At 36.0% G+C, this 17,194-nt stretch overlaps 1 protein-coding gene across 2 annotated transcripts in view; it reads right to left on the bottom strand.

The window, feature by feature from the left end:
- The window catches only part of DCP1A (decapping mRNA 1A), a 50,755-nt gene extending 33,797 nt beyond the window's left edge, over positions 1-16,958 (bottom strand). Inside the window, exons 1-3 of one of the 2 annotated variants that reach the window (XM_006917537.2) lie at positions 16,736-16,958; positions 14,007-14,047; positions 11,285-11,412 (exon numbers count right to left, since the gene is read on the bottom strand). In XM_006917537.2, coding sequence (XP_006917599.1) covers positions 11,285-11,412; positions 14,007-14,047; positions 16,736-16,870 — 304 coding nt within the window. In that variant the 5' untranslated portion in view covers positions 16,871-16,958. The remainder of the gene's footprint in view (positions 1-11,284; positions 11,413-14,006; positions 14,048-16,735) is intronic. The other variant, XM_025050663.1, reaches the window with a different exon arrangement.
- Positions 16,959-17,194: the final 236 nt, after the last annotated feature.

Below are 17,194 nucleotides of genomic sequence, written 5' to 3'. Positions count from 1 at the left end.
AATGCAGGTGCTGTGTGACCATACAGGCCCTTTTGTTACAAGAAGAAAAGGTAGAAATCCAGATGTTATGTGTAAAATATCTTAATTCTTAAATGCTGACAGCATAGCTTATCGTGTGTCTTTAACAAAAAGAAACAGCTGAGCATGCCTGGAAGCAGTGACTTTGTAAGTAGCTCAGATCTGCCTGGATCCTCCAGGGTACTGAACCTCAAGGGCTCAAGTCTGAAGGTTTATTCTGCCTGCCCCAAAGTGGCTTTGAATCTTCTTAGATTAGTAGTTTCTCTCAATTTTCACCTACATAATGAACTTCACTATGTAAACACAAGGTGAAAACCTATGCATATACATATTAAGAACACATTTCTGCCACTTAGCTACAAGTAACTGTTGGTTTCCTTTGTGAGTTCTCGAAAGAGAAAACATTAATCTAAAAAAATAATGGTGCACGCATGGTTAACTTTTAAAATCTTTATAATTAAGATAACACACACACACACAAAAGAGAACAATGGCTTTTTACCTGACACTACCATATTAGGTGGAAAAAAGCCTTAGTGAGGCATCATGAAAAGAATCTGCTTTGGAAATTCTAAAATGTTTGTGGACTTACAAAGTTAACAAGAAGGTACCTGGTAGAGGCTCTACTAAAATACTCAGCAGCGGCCTACAACATAAAGTAATACAGATTTTTGAAATGTCTGACCTAACACTGTCACCAGGGGTCTAAGTCGCTCTATGTTTTCATGGTGTTTTTACCTCTTCAATCTACAAATGTGGCAACAGCAAGGCTCTTTCCTTATCTTTGTCCAGAAGGCCAGACTAATGCAGTTGCCACAGATCCTTTCTCTTTCACTGATTACAGAATCATACCCACCACAGCAGTGCTGCTGCTGATGGTGGAAGACTGCCTTTCTTCAGGCTAAGGAGCACTGTGTTGAATTCAAAGATCACAAAGAATGAACTGTGGAACTTTAAAAAATTGTTTATAAATTCCTCTTTCAGTTTGGAGGTAGAACTCACAGTTTTTGACTTGACAAATTATAAACTCCACTTGCAAGGAAATATCCTGCACTATGCTTTAAAGTCTGAAGATTCATGCCAAAGGCCAATAGCTACCTACCACCTCTACTGTTGTGCCCTTGAACAGAGAAAAGACAAGCAGAGACCAAAAAAAAAAAAAAAAAAAAAAAAAAAAGAAAGAAAAGAGCACACACTACAGTATTTCTTCAACTAAAACTTTCCATTTGGCAGCTGTATTTTCAACACTATGGAAATGAATCTCCCTGCTTTTTCTAGTGATCTAATTTTAATTAAAAATGCTCTGCATCAAGAGACTGATGTCCGATATAAAGGAAAAGTTGTAAGTGAAGCAGAAACAAAGGGGTACTTCTCACAGGCTTCTGAAGGTAAGTTCTTAAAAATATTAAATAGCAATAGCATTTTTATTTTCAATTGTTCTTGCTATGGTAAATTTTTTTTTTGTTAAGCAAGTCATGGAACAACATACTTTGTTCATTTTTCCAAAAATGCTTTTGAATTATAGAAAATATTTTGAAATATGAAAAGTGGTGTTCAGTGGGAGACCTATACCTGGGCGGAGGAAACATGAAGAGTTTTCCTTGTCTCTCTGGTGGATTTGATTTTCACTATTCCTAGCCTAATCATTCAAATTTACAACTGATAATTCTCAAATCACACACCTTAATTAATTTTTACAATTAATTGACAGGGTTGTTTTAGAAATAAATAGGCATAGCACTGGGATTAATACAGTAGCATATTTCCTTAAGAATCTTGATCCTTACCAGAAAGGCAGAGTTCTGACACTAAAAGTTCTCACCCAATTTAATGACTTCTGTTTATAATTTTCTAAGAAAATATAATAGAACTTAAAGACTAAAAAATTTAAGTTCTCCAAAAGTACACAGGCTTTAATTGAAATGGCATGTAGCCCTTGGTAAAGTGCTTTGCTAATGACAGATATCCAATAAATATTACTGAATTAAGGTGTGCGTTTGAGTTAAATAATTACCTTGTTTGTTTAAAAAAAGACAAAACTGAAATAGTTTTTGCAAAAGAAAATCATTAAATGCCATAATTGATTTTGCAGAGCTTAATGGTACCACAAACCTTTATCTTAATATCATCTATTAACCAGGTTATACTGTTAAACTATTTAGCTATACCAAAGAGAAAAACCAGTTTTGCTTGCTTTTTTTTGTTGATTCAAATACCAAATTTTGGATTTAAAAAATTTGCTCATACTCCACCTTATAAAATATTCTTGAGGCATTTCATAATTAAGTTGTGAGCATATATGTTAAAAACAGATTCCAGGTTATCACTTTCACTCTGAAAATTATCCAAAGTAGAAATCAAAGGACCCTTGACACTGGTCTTGGGGAAAAGCACCTTCTAAGAGAAACATACTTAGTGAGGTATGTTGCTTATAGCAGGTGCTCATCAAATGCTTACTAAAGGAACAGTGAATAATAGAAGCGTGACTCCTTCACTGAAGAAGTGGCCTGTAAAGATAAGTTTCCTGTGATAATAGCAGAAATATACAGGTCTTATATCTGCTTTTGCAGAAGCTAGTATCTATATGGAGAACTAAATGTCCTAGTACCATTTCCTGAATAGAACCTTCCTCTCAGCATTTTTAGATATCATGGGAGAGATTTTAAACTACTGACTCAATTATTTTATTGTTTGTGAGTTCATTCAGATCTGTTTATTCATGGATAAGCTTTGTTACACTATGCTTTTTCTAGGTCTTTCTGTATAATCTAACATTTAAAACTTTAGGCAAAAAGTTCTTCATAGTGGTTTCCAGTTTTTAAAAAAATGTGTGTTCTCTACCTTTAGTTGCAATATACACATAATATATAATTCCTAATATTGCCTATTACGCCTCTCATCACTTTTTTTTGTTGTTTTTGGATCGCGTTATAGGGGAGAGTTTTTTAAAAATTTTGTGGATTCGCTCTATTGTTCTACTGCAATTTCTACTATCTGCAATTAATTTCTACTCATCTATATTTTCCTTCAACTTAACTCAGATTTCTCTTTTTCTTCTCTAATTTCTTAGGTGGCCTACATGTGGTAATTTTTATAAAATTCTAATATATACTTGGAAAAAGTACAAATTCTCAAATTTCTGGAGATGGGATCTTTAAATATGTCCATTAGACCAAACTTAATTGTATTGTTTAAATATTCCTCAATCTTACCGAACTGTCTGCTTTACCTATCAAGTACTGAGGTGGCCTGTTAAAATCTCCCACTATAATTATGGATTTTTAAAATTCGGTATGTATTTCTGACACATACTAGGTACTTACCAGTTTGGAATTGTTTAACTGTCTAAGTAATTTATTCCTTTTATCACTGTGTGGTAACTTTTACTCCAATGTTTTTTACTTTAGAATCTATCATGTCTGTTTAACAGCTACATCGGCATTGTTTGGTTGGTTAATAGTTGCCTGATATATATCTCATTCTATCCCTTAACTTTCAACTTTTCCAGGTTTTTGAGTTTTAAGTTTTTTGAAAACAGTATTATCGGCAAATTCTGTATCTTTACCCAATCTCAGAATCTGTCTTTTAACTGGCACATTTAGTTCACTTAACATAAGTTCTAATTACTGATTTTATTTATTTATGCTAGCTTATTCTGGGCTTTCTATTTCCCATGCTTTCTATTCATTTTTTTTTCAATCCTGGTTTGTACTGGTTTAAAAGTTAAGATATCCTATTTTTGTTCTCCCTGAATCTTTTGAACACATAGCTTGATTTAAAAGTCCATGGTTAATCAATTTATCTCATCTTAGTCTGAGTATACTTTGGCTTTTATGTTATTTCTGTCTAGCATTTTTGCTTCACCTTTTTAAAACCTCTACTCAAATTAGTCATTTTATTGTTTTATACAGTCAATGCTTATTTTGATTTACTTCCTTTTCTTTCCTCATTATTGTTTCTTAAATCCCATTTCCTATTTCTGTGCTTAATTTTCTTTAACTACAGCCTTTAGAACTGCACTGTTAAATTTAAATTAAGTACAATTAAAAAGTCAGTTGCACTAGGCACATTTCAAATGCTCAATAACACATGTAGCTAGTGGCTACTGGGCAGTGCTGCTTCAGACATACGTATAGCAAGGGTCTGCTGGAGACGGAGACAAAAGTTCTATTTTTATTGAGAAAAATCTTTATTCTACTGAATTACTGAATTGTTGGTTGTTTTTTCCTCAGTACTCTGAAATTTTATTCCTTTGTCTTCTAAACTCAGTAGATGCAACTAAATATGCTGTCAGTCTACTTGGTGCTCTTTGTAAATAATCAATCTCCAGCAGCATTTGGTTGCTGTCTCATTGTCTTTGATCATTTACCATTAGTGTTCAGGTGTGTATTTATTTCTATTTACTATGCTTGGGGACTTAGGCTACTGCCTAAATCTGAGATTTATGTCTTTCATGGATTCTGGAAAATTCTCAGTCATAATCTCTTCAGATATTGCTTATCTTGAAAAATCTATTTTATCATTCTGAAATTCTTCTCTGCCATGTATTAGACTTTCCAATTCCATCCTGTAACATTTTCCAGTTCTTTCCCATTCTGGGATGCAGTCTGGATATTTTCCTCAGATGTCTTTTCCAGTTTCCCAACACGGTTTCCAATTGTTGAGTCCAGGTAGAGAATTTATTTCAATAATTAAAATTTTAACTTCTACAAGTTCTACTTGGGTTATTTTTCATACCTACCTGTCATTTTATTTTATAATCTACATCTGAAATAAAAACTATTAAAGTTTCTATGTGATCATTTCATGAACTAAACTTTTTGGGAAAGGCTGGCTAATCTTTCTGTTGGTTGTAACTTAACTTTTATTGACTGTGAATTATTTTCTTGTATATTTAGTAATTTTGGACCATGAGGCTTATCAATGAGATCCCTGGGCAATTTGGGTTAAGGATGTGTTCCTCCAGAAGTGTTCTGCATTTGCTTCTGCCAGGTGTTCTAGAGTACTTACCAGTTGAGGATTAATTTAGTTTTTTGTCTGGGTAAGAAATTATACCAAATGAATGGTTTAACTTGAACCCTAAATCTGAATGAGGGAAGGCTCATGGTTAAAATTTTTAGGGGAAACAACTTCCCCCTAATTCATAGCCTGAACTGAGCTAGATAAGCTTGCTTGTCATCTCCCTAGGTTGGTGGGCCAATATTTTTCTAATTTAATAATATGTAACTCATTAGGTGACCTGTATCCTGGCATATGTGTCTCAGCTCCAACTATGCACCTCACAAAGAATCAAGTTCTTTTCTCTTGATCCCATGTAATTATAATGGAGTCTGTATATTAAGGAAAGCTCCCCATCCCCAAGAACTCCTATCAGTTGGCAGCAAGTGTCAACTCACAAGTTTTCCACGTTAGCTTTCAGTTTTAACTTTGATGCTGGCCCATTGTAATGTCTGCTATTCCCTTTCTGGCTAAGCTATGCATTTAATATTTTATACAGCATTTCTAAATGTTTGTAGGAAGATTTTCTGTCATGATATCACTGGACAGAAGTTGAAGGGTATTTTCCTCGATGTGCTTATGCCATAGAGAAGTTCAGAGTCTACAAAGATGGTTTTATAAGCCAGTTAGTAAGCAAAGTGATATTGGATTCTGTTTGCAAAAAAACCAGAAAATCAGAAGATGGGTAGTACTGCATATTTTTACATAGCAAAAGAACTATGTTTTTTTCAACTAATTACAGATAAAATTAAAACTCTCATCAATGCATTTTAGGAAGATTAAAACATCATTACATTAATACAATGTTTTAGCCAGGAGGGTGCTATGTGTTCTAGTATTCTGACAAAAATGAACACCACGCAGATGGGTACTAGACTTATCAGAGTGATCACTTTGTAAGTTATAAAAATATCTAAACACTATGTTGTACACCTGAAACAAATACTGTATGTCAACTGTAACTGAAAAATAAAAAAATTATTTTAAAAAATGAACTCCACAACCTACTAATCAGAATTGCTTGTTGAGTTTTATAAATCTGTATCCTCTAAGATTTCCCATTTTAACATATATATTTTTTCAACTTGTCACATCTCAGGCTGTCTAATGATGGCTCCTATAACATCTTAAAATAATACTGTTAAAGACAGAGTCCCTAGCTTGTCATGGTACTAGTTAGAAGGGATGGGAAGAAGCATACTGTGGGCTTTGGTTGTAAGAGAACCTGGGTAATATCAAAGTCCATATGATTAATAAGATTGTTTGGCTTGAATCCAATATGGAGACACAGTCTATAATATTTTACATTTGTAAGTGCGTGACAAATTACCTTCACGTATATGATGCTCTTTTAAGACAAGGAGGTTAGGTTAGTGGTTTAAGTGATTTATTTAAGGTTAAGGTAGGTAAAATGGCAAAGCCTAGAAGTCTTGTCTGCAGACTAAGTTCCATGCCAAAAGTGTTACCGTGGCAAAGATGCCCTAAGAGACATCTTCTACAGCCTTTGTATCTAGAAATCATTTATAAATTTTAAAAAGGAATGACTCAATGCGAGGCATAAAAATCTAATCCAAAGCTTCCCAAGTGCTTGCTCAATTCGGGTATGGCACAACAAAGGGGTCTGTTTGAGCACAGATTCATGCTTTAGACCGCCACTGTCCAATATGGTAGTCACTAGCCTCGCATGACTATTTAAATGCAAATTAATTAAATTAAGTAAAAAAAATTCTTGGTTTCATCAGTCACATTTCAAATGCTCAACATTCATATGTGGCTGGTGGACCATTTCCATCACCACAGAAATCTATTAGATAGCTGTGCTCTGGAATGTGGACTGATGAAACAATTTTATTATTGCAGTGGAGTAGAAAGAACATTGGCTTTGAAGCGCAACAGACCTAGATTTGAATTCTGCCTCTGTTGCTTGTAACCTTTGTGACTTGAGCAAGTTTCTTGACTTCTCTGGGATTCCTGTTTCCTCATCTGTAAAGCAGGAATCAGAAATAAGATGCTGGGAATATCACTTTTGCTTAGTAACTACAGAAACTGCAGTCTCCCTAACACTCACTGCAGTCCTACTAGAGTCTGGTGGCTGCCAAAAGGCCCCTGCATAGTACATAAAAATACACTGTTTTTGAAAGATTCAAGAGAATCTTGGCTAGTGTAAGTATTTTCTCTGTGAGATTTTACCTTTTCTTGGGTGATAAGCATTTTGTAGAAAAAGATTTTACCTTTTCTTGGGTGATGAGCATTTTATAGAAAAAGAAAAACAAAACAAAATAAATAATTTAGAACCAGAAAAAGTTATAGTTCAATTTTCTATTACATTAACTATAAAAACTGATTTGAGCAAAAGAAGCTGGATCTGAAGGTGTAACTTGAATAAAATGGGTCAGGTGTCTTAGTGCTATTTCCCACAAGAAAATGACAAAAGAGCAGCTACTAAATCAGGTATAATTAACTATATACACAGACACTAATTAAGTTTTTATTTAAAGAATGAATCCCTGAGCAACTCAACAGCTTGCTGACCTGACAAGACTACTCTCTATTTTTAAGATGAGACAGACAAAACATACACTACTCAAGAGAGGTATTAACACTTTCAGAATCACTTTATACTGTCTTATCACTTCTCCCTAATACAGCTATTCCTTTAAATATTTTCTCCAAGCTCCTCTTCTAGACTGTTTCCAATACACCCACAGCATTGCACTTGACCTTTTCAGGTCTTTCTCTAGTCTGAAAACAAGCTGATGTGCTCCTGAATTTCTAATTGGCAGTATCAGAAACTATAAGGCTCTTAGGAAGATGATTCAGAGCCCCCACTAACCAGGGAACAGAAGGATCTGGTTGAGTGAGATTTGTTTAAGGAAACTGTTGTTTCAAACTGCTGTTGAAAATATCTCTAAATAAAATGTGTTAGTGCACTTTTCTGCTCAAGAATATTCTAATGCATATGGGAGGTGAATACATAATGCAATATATATATATGTGCCTTACTGTTAAATATAAGTCACATGAAACTTACTGGATTTTGTTAACCAATATCACCATAAAAAAAAATAAAAAACAAAGGGTCAAAAAATATTCTAATTCGGATAATATACACTTCTGATGATTTATGGTCTTATCATTATGACAAATTAATCTCTTACTATAGGAGAGTTAAAGTTATAGAATACTCACATTTTTATGCTGACCCCAGGTTACACTGAAGTTATTTGTTAAATTATCACAAAATAAAACCGAACATTAGCTTATTTTCTTATAATTGGCCATTTCTTCCATACACGAAATATAGAAATTTCTCTAGATAATTGAGGTTCTGATTAAATTTTGGTTAATTACAGTTCAATTATATTTGTATTATGTTGCACTTTCAACTTTATAAGAACTTTACTTGTGAAAGAAATACAGTAGGTTTCACTTCAGGCTTATGCTCAATGGTAATTAAGTCCATGGGCCTCTGATAATTTTCCTTGCTATTTTAATGATCAAACTTTTCTTAGAAGTAATAATGAGATTAAGTTTTCAGGTAGTAAAGAACAGAATTAAGCCAATTTCTCTTAAAAAAAAAAAAATCTGGGGAGAGAGAAAAAAATGACGTAGATGATAGAGGCTCTGGTCATCCTTCTTGCGACCAAATCAAAGTTGTGACAGAAACAAGGAGCAAACAGCAAGGAAAATCGCCTGGAATCTAGATGGACAAGTCCTACAACTAGGGAGAGAAATAAGATATCACCCTGCAATGGGAGGAGGTAGGATGGGGCAAGGATGGAAGGCTGCCCAGTCCTGAGCAGCTGAGTGGGACAGAAGCTGCGACAGCGGCAGCCAGCAGCTGCAGACGCCTCTTAAAGGGGCTGTGTCCATGAGAGGACCTTCGTGGTAATGAACCTGCCTACTCAGAGCACTAGCGCCAGGTTGGCTGTGCAGGGGGCATCAGGGACTTATAGGAGAACACTGAGTTGTCAGAGTGAGAGCCGGAGGCGAGACTTGCTCTGTACAGAAGTGCCAGCAGTATCTACTGTTCCCTGTTGAGCCCTCCTCACTCCCAGTGTGCAGACTCAGCGCCACCGAAGCTGAGATATCATCAAACTGGATAACAGAGGTTGCTCTGCCCAGAGGATTCCCTGAAACTCCACCTCCACCAACTCACAGTCCCACCTAAGCCACATTCACGTGTTTCCTTGGTGAGTCAGGTGCCCCTTGCTGAGCAGTGCCTAGACTCATACTGGTGGCAGTTGGTCTCGGTTTCTGGCATGGCCTTTTGAGGCAACTATAAGCAGAGCATCTGTGGACTGCTTGCTGAATCTTAACAGGTGGCCCTGGAGGGGCACAGGCTGGGGCTATAAATTTGGTCTGCAACTGAATCTCTCTCAGGACTGTGCCACTGGACACCTACTTCACAAAGCCACACTAATAAGACCGGAGACTTAAGAGCTTTGCTTAGTTCATAGAAACAGACACAGAAAGGCAGACAAAATGGGAAGACAAAGAAGCAGAAACCATATAAGAAAACAGAACAGAGATCCAGAAATAATGGAGTCAAGCAATTTAACAGATGCAGAGTTCAAAACTGGTTAGAAAGATGCTCAATGAACTCAGGGGAGAACTTTAACAAAGAGATAAAAAACATAAAAATGGAAATGGAAATTATAAAAGGGAACAAGTCAGAAATGAAGAACATAGTATTTGAAATGAAAAGTGTATTAAATGGAATAAACAGTGAATAAAGAAGACCAAATGACCTATATAGAGGATGGGGAAGCCAAAGACACTCATTCAGAATGGCAAGAAAAAAGAAGCCAAGACTATAACAATTTAAGGAGCCTATGGGACACAATTAAATGTAAAAATATCTGTGTCATGGGGTACCAAAATGCTGAAGAGCTAATGAAAAAATAATGACGGAAAACTTCCTTAACCTGGCGAAGGAAATAGACCTAAAACCCCAAGAAGCTCAGAGAGTCCCCAAAACCAGGAACTCAAAGAGGCCCACACCAAGACACATCATAATTAAAATGCCAAAGGTTAAATACAAAGAAAGAATCTTAAAAGCAGCAAGAGAAAAGCAGTTAGTTACCTACAAGGGAGCACCCATAAGACTGTCAGCTGCTTTCTCAAAAGAAACTATGCAGGACAGAAGGGCTGGGCACAAAATACTCAACGTGATAAAAACCCAGGATCTATGACCAAGAATACTTTATCCAGCAAAGCTATCATTTAGAGTGGAAGGACAGATAAAGAGCTTCCCAGACAAAAATAAGCTAAAGGAATTTATCACCACCAAGCTAGTAATACAGGAAATGTTGGAGGAATTTCTTTAAGAAGAAAAAACATGTATAAAAAAAGGGAATAAAGACTGGTAATAACTACATTCATATCAACAAGTATCTAAAATGGAAAAGAATTAAGTGCTTCAACCAAAAGATAGAGTGGTTGAATGGATAAGAAAACAAGACCCTCACATATGCTGCCGACAAGAGACTCACTTCAGATTAAAAGACACACACAGACTAAAATAATCTTCTGTCCTCACTCATACCTTCATTACCCATACTGAAATATAGGAAACAAGTATCGCATAGTTTTTAGTGCGTTACACCTTGAAAAGGCCACTCTTGTTTTGCTGACTACATCCAACCATTCTTATAGTCTGTAAAATCCCTGAAAGGACCCTGGAGTATGAAGCAGAAAGAAGGGTTATAATCCTTTCTCCACTCACTTCTGAGTCTCAGCTGACTTAACTGCCTGCCTACCTCACATAGGTTATTGTACCATTAATATTAAAGTACAAGATCTCTTGGCCCAGTGTTTGTACCTAGCAGACACTGAACTAAATAAACAAATTGCAAAATATTACGAGAGAAAAGACAGTACTTTGTGGGTAGAAATATCGGTGTCTGTCCCCATTTTGTTTCTTTCAAACTAAGTTCTATTGCTCACGGTCATGGGCAGCCAATAATTAAGTGTCACAAGAAAAACAAAGGGTGAAACTTACCTTCATAAAACAACAATATAATGTAATGCTACTGTATGGAATAGTATAGTTAACTAAAATAATATAAGTTACTGTATATAAAAGTGTTTAAATTTTAGAAGCCCAATTTAAAAGATGATCTTACTAAGACTCATTTATAATCATAGGAGTATATAACAAAATTTTTCTGTAACTCAAAACTCCAAAAATAATGTGCTGATAGAAACTAAAGTCATTCAATTTTAATTGTAAAAATATGTACTGTAATGAAACAAATATACTCACAGCTTGCATTTCTGTACAGAAGAAATGGTTCATGGAGCTGAAATTCTAAATCTTTATTCACTGGTTCGACCAGATTGTGCATATTCAATCGATTCACAATGGTAAAACCATGGTAAGGTGAAGCTGACCTAGATTTAATAGAAGAAAAAAATATCTGTAGTCACTGCTAGTTTGCAGAAACATTATCTACTTCTGTATTTCTATTTCAAAGAATGAATATATTATTTCAACACAATTAATATTTAAAACTGTAAACAAAAAATTTAAGTCAGATCATAACCCTCCTCCTCTTGAAGTTTCCTCAGAGTAAAAGCCAAAGTCCTCATTAAGGTCACAAGGCCACAGGTGATGTGCGCCCTCCGGCCTCTTGACTTCATCTCCTATGCCTTTTCCCTTGCTCCTCCTGGCTCCAACCATACTTACCATCTTAACGCTCTCCCTACAGGTATGCCTCCACCTAAAGACTGCTTGGCAAGCATCTAGTTATCTTATCTCCCATAAGCCTTTGCTCAAAAACATCACTTTCTCAATGAGGCCTACCTGAGACCTACCCTTTTCAATACTCCCAACCTGCTCCCAAACTCGATAACTCTAACCCTCCTCTTTTTCCATAACACTTATAATTTATTCATTTGCATTTAAAAATGTTTATTAAAGATCGAAAATTCTTCCGACATAAAGAAAAGGCGACCAGACCCACTGTATGGTTAAATTCTGACTTGAAGATTGGAGATTTAAAGATGCAACTACTTGCATTTCTTGCTATAAAAGAAACCAAAAGGAGCATAATTTAAAAGATATACTATGGCAGCAGTTATTAGTTTTTAGGTCAAATAACCAATGAGCCCAACCCCATGTGAGAGGATGAGTCTCACTGTAAAGTGTGGCTGAATATGAGGCAGTGAGATCAGCATAAATTACTGCCCTTTGAGAACTGATGTGGTCGCAACTCTTACCATTTTTTATACTCTTTCTCCACTAGGATATACACTCTATGCAAATAGTATTTTTGTCTTTTTTCCCCCCAGATGAACCTCCAAGATAGACACACATATACTTACCAAACATCTGCTCAATAAAAATGTCATTTTAAATATGGTACAGGATTGGTTATAATGACTATCAGCCATTACAACAACAATTTTTCTTGCACCAAACAGGTCTTTTCATAGTTCTCTTGATTTAGATAGAAAATGCCTCAAATACTACAATAAGAAATGTCCTTGATTCCCACATTAGAGTGATTCAGTACATGATCCTTTCGACACCCTCACATGTGTGTAATACTTTTTTTTTTTTTTCATTTTTATAAGAGTTTGAGCCAAGAATGATGACATATGCTGGGGAGCAATATCTCAAATGCTCCCCTGTAACACTTTCTAGCTTCTCATTCATTTCCCTGTATACATGGGAGAGATTTTAGAATCCTACACATTAGGAAACAAGCTCAGAATGATTCAGGCCTGTGCCCAAAGGCACACAAATAACATAACCAAGACTTAGCTTTAGGTTTTCTGGCTCCAGATCCAGGCTTCTTCTATGCTAAGGTCTCTGCAAAATGATATTCTGACATGCTGGTATACCTTTATCTAAGGTACACAAAATGTTCTTACATTTCCCAAATAGTTTCTTTGGTCTCCTTTTACTAGAATCAGTATCATGTAGGCCTCTGTGAATTTTATTAAGTCAAGTCACTTGTTATACTAAATTCCACATTTTCTATAATTAGTGAATCTGTACTACACTGTTATAATAAGGCTAGGGACATACTTTCCAACTATTATAGATATCAAGGTTCTAACACTAGTTAAAGTCCCTAGAGATTTATATTGGTAATGAATAATGAAAGAGGTGAAGGGTAAAGGCCTTTTCCTCCCAAAATTTGGAGAATATTTGAGAAATTTTTGATAATTATCATGTACGGAGAAAGGCAATCCTTAAAAGATATCTCACAATACAAAAAAAAAAAAAAAAAAAAAAAAGAAAAAAACCAGTTTGTACAAGAAAATGTTTGCAGTAAAGATGACAAAGAAACCAAGGAAAGGAGCCTGTCCCAGTCAGAGCAAAACCTAAGAGGGATCCAGGAAAACGAGGAACTCCATGACTATCAGATCATGTTAGTTGCCTAGCAGCCACAAAATTTACAATTTGAAAACCAATTATGTTTTAAAATAGTAATTCTCAGAAAAAGTTGAAAATAAAAAATATTCAATTATGAGTAATCCAGGCTTTCTAAAGGACTCTCAAACTAAAAATACACATTACTGAAGACAACCCAGAACTTTTGCGGAGGGAGTAGGAAAGAGGACAGAACCAGTCATAGAAGATAACCTCTCATTTAGTGACCACTGAACAGTGGGATTGACCTTTCAACTACATTATTTTATGGAGCTAGCCCATGTATTATATTTTTTCTCAACTATGCATCTTTTTTTATATGGGGGAGGGGAAGGCATCTGTTTTAGACTCATGTCTAATGTCTTCTATTTTGAGATGGTTTTGCTGGGTTCCTAAATAAGTTCTAGTTCTGTTTATTCTGAATCACAGGAAGGATTGAAGACCAGACATAACTTGGTTAGAATCTCACAGCTAGGATGAATAATTGAAAAGTCAGGCAGGACGTTTCCAAAGACAAATAAATGTACAATAGGGTTCGAGCACTCAGATGATATTGTACACCATTAGATTAAAAAAAAAAAAGTCATTAAAAAAAAAAGCTTACCTTCGATATACAAACAAGGTCCCTTCTATATCTGTCTTCTCCTATAATAGACAATGACTCAATTAGTTTTTTTCCCTAGAATCCAACCCCAAATAGTCCCAAAGGAGAATACTTCATGTTTAAAATCAAATTATTTACATGGGGATGTGAAGTACAGCAGAGAGAATATAGTCAATAATATTGTAATAATTATGTATGGTGCCAGGTGAGTACTAGACTTATTGGGGGGATCACTTTGTAAATTATGTAAATGTCTAACCATCATGCTATACATCTGGAACAACTATAAATATCGAATATCAACTGTAATTGAAAAAAAGAAAAGAAAAGAAAAAGACCAGCAGCTCAATGCCATGTTTCAAAACAAAACAAAAGATCAGCTTTTAAAATAATCACTTTTGAACAGGTCAAGTAAGTCTCACTCCACAAACTACTTTTACCGGTTTCTTCTGTATACTTTCTATGCTATTGATATGAATTAATGTATATGCAATGTTTAGTTCAATCCAGCAACATGCCTTTTATCTGCAGCATCTTTCTTTTTTAAAATTTAAAGAAGAAAATCCTAGAATTAGCTTTCACTTTTTAAAGATAAAATGTTTTAGCCAAATTTCTTTTAAAGGCAAAGCCCTATGTATAGCAATTTCTTCACTTTTAAAGTTTATCAATGTTAGTAGGGGAAGAAAAGGAAATTTTATAGGATATTTTATTTCAAAATTGGGGGATTTTGGTATACTTTCATGAATAGCAAATGTGGTTAGTTAAGAATTACAGTCAAACACAGTTTATTATTTTTAGAACTTTATTGAAGAATTGTGAATACTAAAAGTATACTCTGCCTTAATGTAATTATTGTAGGTCTTACAAATAATTTTTTTTTTTTTTTGCTTAAAGTGAAATGTTTTAAGAAAGTTCAAACTCACATCATCTTTCATTTGCTGTGATAGTGTATTTAGGTCTTAAACATAGTTACGACATTTTAAAAAACCAATCATATTAGTCTGCAGTCCACAGCCTAGATAGGACCTAAATATTTTAATGTAATAAAATGTTAGTCATATCAAGTTGAACTTGTTGGGATAAAAAAAAATATATGTTTTTAAATTCATCATCTCGATATCTTCCGGGAGTATAGTCTTAGCTTAAATATCATCATGGAACTTTTCCTTCCCAAGGATTCAGAGGCTTTTTCTTGGCTTTCAAATGTTAAATTAGTATAAAAAATTGGTAATCAATTGTCTCACAGTGAAAGAAAATTTGCCCAAACGAGACACTGCAAAGTCACAACTCACTATAAGATAACACAATGAGAAAAGATTTTGGTTATACTTTATATGCCATAATCCAAATGAACAATGACAGACTTTTTAAATTCAAGTTATTATAGGTTTATTTCATATCTAAAGCAGAAATTAAAATTCCAAAATAGTGAAAGTATGTGAAAAATTAGAAATGCTTGTTAGTCAATAAGCCCCTGCCCCAAGTCTTCAACATTGTCTGCAATCTATATTTCACAAATTTATATGTAGACCAAGAAAAGAGAAATTATTCAGAACAATTCAAGTTAAGGCAATGTCTAAAACAGCTGCACTTAAAATCTGTAATTTTGTTTTTTTGTGGCTTCTCATACCTCCTCCTCTTCCAGGAGGTGGAAAAATAAAAAGCAAGATGATTTTGACAACTGTCTTCATCTTAATTAACTTCAGAAATGTCGAATGATTTTTATAAAATTATTGGTTAAATATAACCTGTATCTGTAAGGACATACAATGATGATCATTTTTCATAATTTTGTTAGTATAAAGATTTCATTTCTTACTGAAATGTGAATACAGTAATTTATGAATTTAATCCATCAGACATTTATGGATTATTTTCTAAGTGTAAACCCTTTAGCTGAATGAGTTAAGAAGGGTCAATAACGGGCAATAACGTTATTTAAACAACGAACGAAGTTTCAAACTGAGGCCAACGAGTCACTGAACAGATTAAATGTAACTTTTCGGACCCCCTCAAGTGCAATAAAGCCAAAAAGTATTTAGTCTGATGGGAGCATTTAGAGGTGAAACTACCAGCAGCATAGCTTAGAACAAGAAACATTTACAGAGTCTCTTTTCCAAAGGTTTCAAGGGAATCCAATTAACATGGAACCCTTTTTCCTACATGCTTAGAAATCTTATGCAAAACTCAGGAAATACAGTGTAGTTTGATAGAAGCCAGACCTCCTGTCTTTGAAGAATTGAAACTGGATTTCAAGCTTTAAATCCAAATGCCCTCTGCGAAAGGGGCTCTTATTTATGTGCCTGTTCAGGGTGGGGGAGAGAAAGGGCGTTTACTTTATAGATTATGTATATGTAATTTATTTAATAATCCCCAAACCCTCACTCTTTCGGGAATCTTTCTGACCTCACCGGTCTAATATCCTCTAACACTTCTGCAAAGAAGGCAGGTAACCCACGATCCCGGACCCGACCCCAAAGTACTGATCCTTCTCCAGTCCTCCCCTCCATCGGCTTTTCATCCGGATGTCTTGGGTCTACTTCTCTCGTCCTTCTCTCCCTATCCCCGGGCCTCCAACACCCTTTAGGCTCCGGCCAGGCTCTCGTCCAGTTCCTGGCCTCATCTCCGCCGCCCTAGCCACCAGTATCGCCCCCACCCAGAGCTGTCCGCGTAGCCCCTTTAAGAGGCGGCCGCCGGGCGGGCAACTTCAGTGTTCTGGCAGCACTCACCCACTGGTTGGCCTTGGGGCAGAAGGTGTAGAGGGCGACCTGGCCCGTGAGGTCTGCGATGCTGGTGATGTAGGGATCGTGCTGTTTCAGGGCCGCTAAGCTCATCTCCTGCCCTGCTCGACTCAGCGACTCCATCTTGGTTCCCGGAGCCGAGCCCCTCCGGCGGGGGGCGGAGTCGAGTACCGGAAGGTGCCATGGAAACAAAGCTCCCCCAGTGCGTCAGCGCCCCCAACTTCCGCCTCTCCGCTTGGCCTTGCGGCGGGCGGTACTATAGCTATTATGTTCCACTGCACCCACGGCCCGAGCACCATGTTCCGGTGTCGTTTGGTTCCAGGGACCCAAAGATCTGACTGGGCGTATACCACCGCGCGGCAAAGCTGGCGCGGGATGAGGGTGCTTGGATTCCAGGCGCTTCTGTTCTGCAAACTAAACTGTCCCGACGCCGAGATCAAGGCTGCC

This window comes from Pteropus alecto, unplaced genomic scaffold (genome assembly GCF_000325575.1).
Source record: "Pteropus alecto unplaced genomic scaffold, ASM32557v1 scaffold75, whole genome shotgun sequence".
Lineage (NCBI taxonomy): Eukaryota > Metazoa > Chordata > Mammalia > Chiroptera > Pteropodidae > Pteropus > Pteropus alecto.
Note: the sequence above shows the minus strand (reverse complement) of the source record. Positions and strands in the feature narration are given on the sequence as shown.